General features: G+C 49.8%; 1 protein-coding gene across 1 annotated transcript in view; it reads left to right on the top strand.

The window, feature by feature from the left end:
- Nucleotides 1-2,184, top strand: part of LOC139027100 (uncharacterized) — a 7,010-nt gene extending 4,826 nt beyond the window's left edge. The window contains exons 3-4 of the mRNA XM_070442269.1: nt 372-1,046; nt 1,926-2,184. Of these exons, the coding sequence (XP_070298370.1) occupies nt 372-1,046; nt 1,926-2,184 (934 nt within the window). The remainder of the gene's footprint in view (nt 1-371; nt 1,047-1,925) is intronic.
- The last annotated feature ends 1,104 nt before the right edge of the window (nt 2,185-3,288 follow it).

Genomic DNA, 3,288 nt, shown 5'->3' with positions numbered 1-3,288 from the left:
GCCTTTCCAACTTATGTCGAAGTCGTGATCAAGTGCTGTGATCCATGGCACGAAGCCTCCAGTGATGATCACATGGCAAGAAGCCTCCAGGGATGATCCATGGCAAGAGCCTCCAACGGGGGTCTCCAGTCCGGAGCTCCCAGTACGCCCCTCCAGTCGGAGCCTCCAGAGGGCCTTTCAGTCCGGAGCTTCCAGAGGCGCCCTTCAGGCCGGAGCTTCCAGAGGCGGCCCTTCCAGTCCGGAGCTTCCAGAGGCGCCTTTCAGTCCGGAGCTTCCAGAGGTGCCCTTCAGTCCGGAGCTTCCAGATGCCTTCAGTCCGGAGCTTCCAGAAGGCGCCTTTCAGTCCGGAGCTTCCAGTTGCGCCCTTCCAGTCCGGAGCTTCACAGAGGTGCCCTTCAGTCCGAGCTTCCAGAGGCGGCCCTTCAGTCCGGAGCTTCCAGGAGGCGGCCTTTCAGTCCGGAGCTTCCAGAGGCGCCTTTCATTCCGGAGCTTCCAGTGGCGCCCTTCAGTCCGGAGCTTCCAGAAGGGCGCCTTTCATTCCGGAGCTTTCAGAGGCGCCCTTCAGTCCGGAGCCTCCAGAGGCGCCTTTCAGTCCGGGCTTCCAGTGGCGCCCTCAGTCCGGAGCTTCCAGAGGCGCACCCTTCAGTCGAGGCTCCAGAGTGCCCTTCAGTCCGGAGCTTCCAGAGGTGCCCTCAGTCCGAGCGTCCAGAGGCGCCCTTCAGTCCGGAGCTTCTAGAGGCGCCTCATCGTTTCCGGAGCTTCCAGAGGCGCCCTTCAGTCCGGAGCTTCCAGAGGCCCCTTCAGCCCGGAGCTTCCAGAGGGTGCCCTTCAGTCCGGAGCTTCCAGAGGCGCCCTCAGCCCGGAGCTTCCAGAGCGCCCTCTCTCAGTCGAGCTTCTAGAGGCGCCTCCGACACCTACCGGGGCCGTGGGTCCCCGCTTGGCGAGGTCCACGCGGACGGGCTCGTCCCGCGCCGTTCCTCTCTGAGGCCACCTCATGCAGAGCCAGATATCTACAGTGCCTCACCAGAGCGGGCGCTAGTCCCTCGGCAAGAAATCCCACCCAGACCCTGCCTTGTTAGGTTTGCTGGCCGGAGTCCGCACCTTTGGGGGGCTGGGGGGTACTGTCACGCCCTGACCTTAGTTTTCTGATATTTTCATGTATTATTTGTCAGTCAGGGTGTGACCGAGGGTGATGTGTGTTTGTCTTGTCTAGGGTTGATCTTGATCTATGGGGATTTTGTATGTCGAGTAATGAGTTTATGGTGGCCTGAATGGTTCCCAATCAGAGGCAGCTGTTTATCGTTGTCTCTGATTGGGGATCCTATTTAGGTTGCCATTTTCCATTAGGTTTTGTGGTAGTTGTCTATGTGAGTTGCATGTCCACCCCGTTCTATTTAGCTTCACGTTATGTTTTTGTTACTTTGTTAGTTGTTCAGTTTCTTCCCTTATTAAAAGAAGAATGTATTCATATCACGCTGCGCCTTGGTCGTCCTCTCAATACGAACGAAGATCGTGACACAATTTGTCACATGCTTGGTAAACAACAGGTGTAGACTAACAGTGGAAATGCTGACTTACAGGCCCTTCCCAATAAGTAGAGATAAAAATTGAGAAATAATAAAATAGTAAAACACCTAATAATCAAAAGTTGCGGTATATACACAGGGTAAGTACCGAGTCCGATGTGCAGGGTATGGGGTAATTGAGGTTAATATGTTCAGGTAGGGGTAAAGTGACTAGGCAACAGGATAGGTAAGAAACAGTAGCAGCAGCTTATGTGATGAGTCAAAAGAGTTGTGCAAAAAGGGTCAGTACAGATAATCTCTCGCAGAGGCGCCCTTCAGTCCGGAGCTTCCAGAGGCGCCCTTCAGTCCGGAGCTTCCAGAGGCGCCCTTCAGCCCGGAGCTTCCAGAGGTGCCCTTCAGTCCGGAGCTTCCAGAGGCGCCCTTCAGCCCGGAGCTTCCAGAGACGCCCTTCAGTCCGGAGCTTCTAGAGGCGCCCTCCAGTGCTACGAGGGTCCCCAGTCCGGGGCCCGCTGCGAGGGTCCCCAGTCCGGGGTCGGCGGCGAGGGTCCCCGCTCTAGAGGCGCCACCTAAGTGGGCCAAGCCAGAGGTGGAGCGGGGTCTACGTCCCTCACCAGAGTCGCCACCGTGGAGAAATGCCCACCCAGACCCTCCCCTATAGGTTCAGGTTTTGCGGCCGGAGTCCGCACCTTTGGGGGGGGGGTACTGTCACGCCCTGACCTTAGTTTTCTATATTTTCTGTATTATTTTGGTCAGGTCAGGGTGTGACGAGGGTGATGTGTGTTTTTGTCTTGTCTWGGGTTTTTGTTTATCTATGGGGATTTTGTATGTCTAGGTAATGTAGGTTTATGGTGGCCTGAATTGGTTCCCAATCAGAGGCAGCTGTTTATCGTTGTCTCTGATTGGGGATCCTATTTAGGTTGCCATTTTCCATTTAGGTTTTGTGGGTAGTTGTCTATGTGGAGTTGCATGTCAGCACCCGTTCTATTTAGCTTCACGTTCGTTTTTGTTACTTTGTTAGTTTGTTCAGTGTTCTTCCTTTATTAAAAGAAGAATGTATTCATATCACGCTGCGCCTTGGTCTCCTCAATACGACGAACGTGACAATTTGTCACATGCTTGGTAAACAACAGGTGTAGACTAACAGTGAAATGCTGACTTACAGGCCCTTCCCAATAATGTAGAGAAATAAAATTGAGAAATAATAAAATAGTAAAACACGTAATAATAAAAGTTGGCTATATACACAGGGTACCAGTACCGAGTCGATGTGCAGGGGTATGGGGTAATTGAGGTAGATATGTTCAGGTAGGGGTAAAGTGACTAGGCAACAGGATAGGTAAGAAACAGTAGCAGCAGCTTATGTGATGAGTCAAAAGAGTTGGTGCAAAAAGGGTCAGTACAGATATTTGGTTAACTCTTTAACTAACTATTTAACTAACTATTTAACTAACTATTTAACTAACTATTTAACTAACTATTTAACTACCTATTTAACTACCTATTTAACTAATATTTTAAACTACCTAATTTAACTAACGTATTTTAACTAAACTATTAACTACTATTTACTTACCTATTTAACTATACCTTATTAACTAACTATTTAACTACTATAACTACATTAACTAACTATTTTCACTACCTATTTACTACCATTTAACTACTGTTGAACTAACCTAATTTACACTATTAACTAAACTATTTAACAACTTCTATTTTACGTCTTAACCTACTTTAAACCTTTACTACTATTTAACTACCT

The sequence above is a fragment of the Salvelinus sp. IW2-2015 genome, unplaced genomic scaffold (assembly GCF_002910315.2).
Source record: "Salvelinus sp. IW2-2015 unplaced genomic scaffold, ASM291031v2 Un_scaffold7452, whole genome shotgun sequence".
NCBI classification, from domain to species: domain Eukaryota; kingdom Metazoa; phylum Chordata; class Actinopteri; order Salmoniformes; family Salmonidae; genus Salvelinus; species Salvelinus sp. IW2-2015.
The sequence above is the reverse complement of the archived record's forward strand: the minus strand, read 5'-3'. Positions and strand labels throughout refer to the sequence as shown.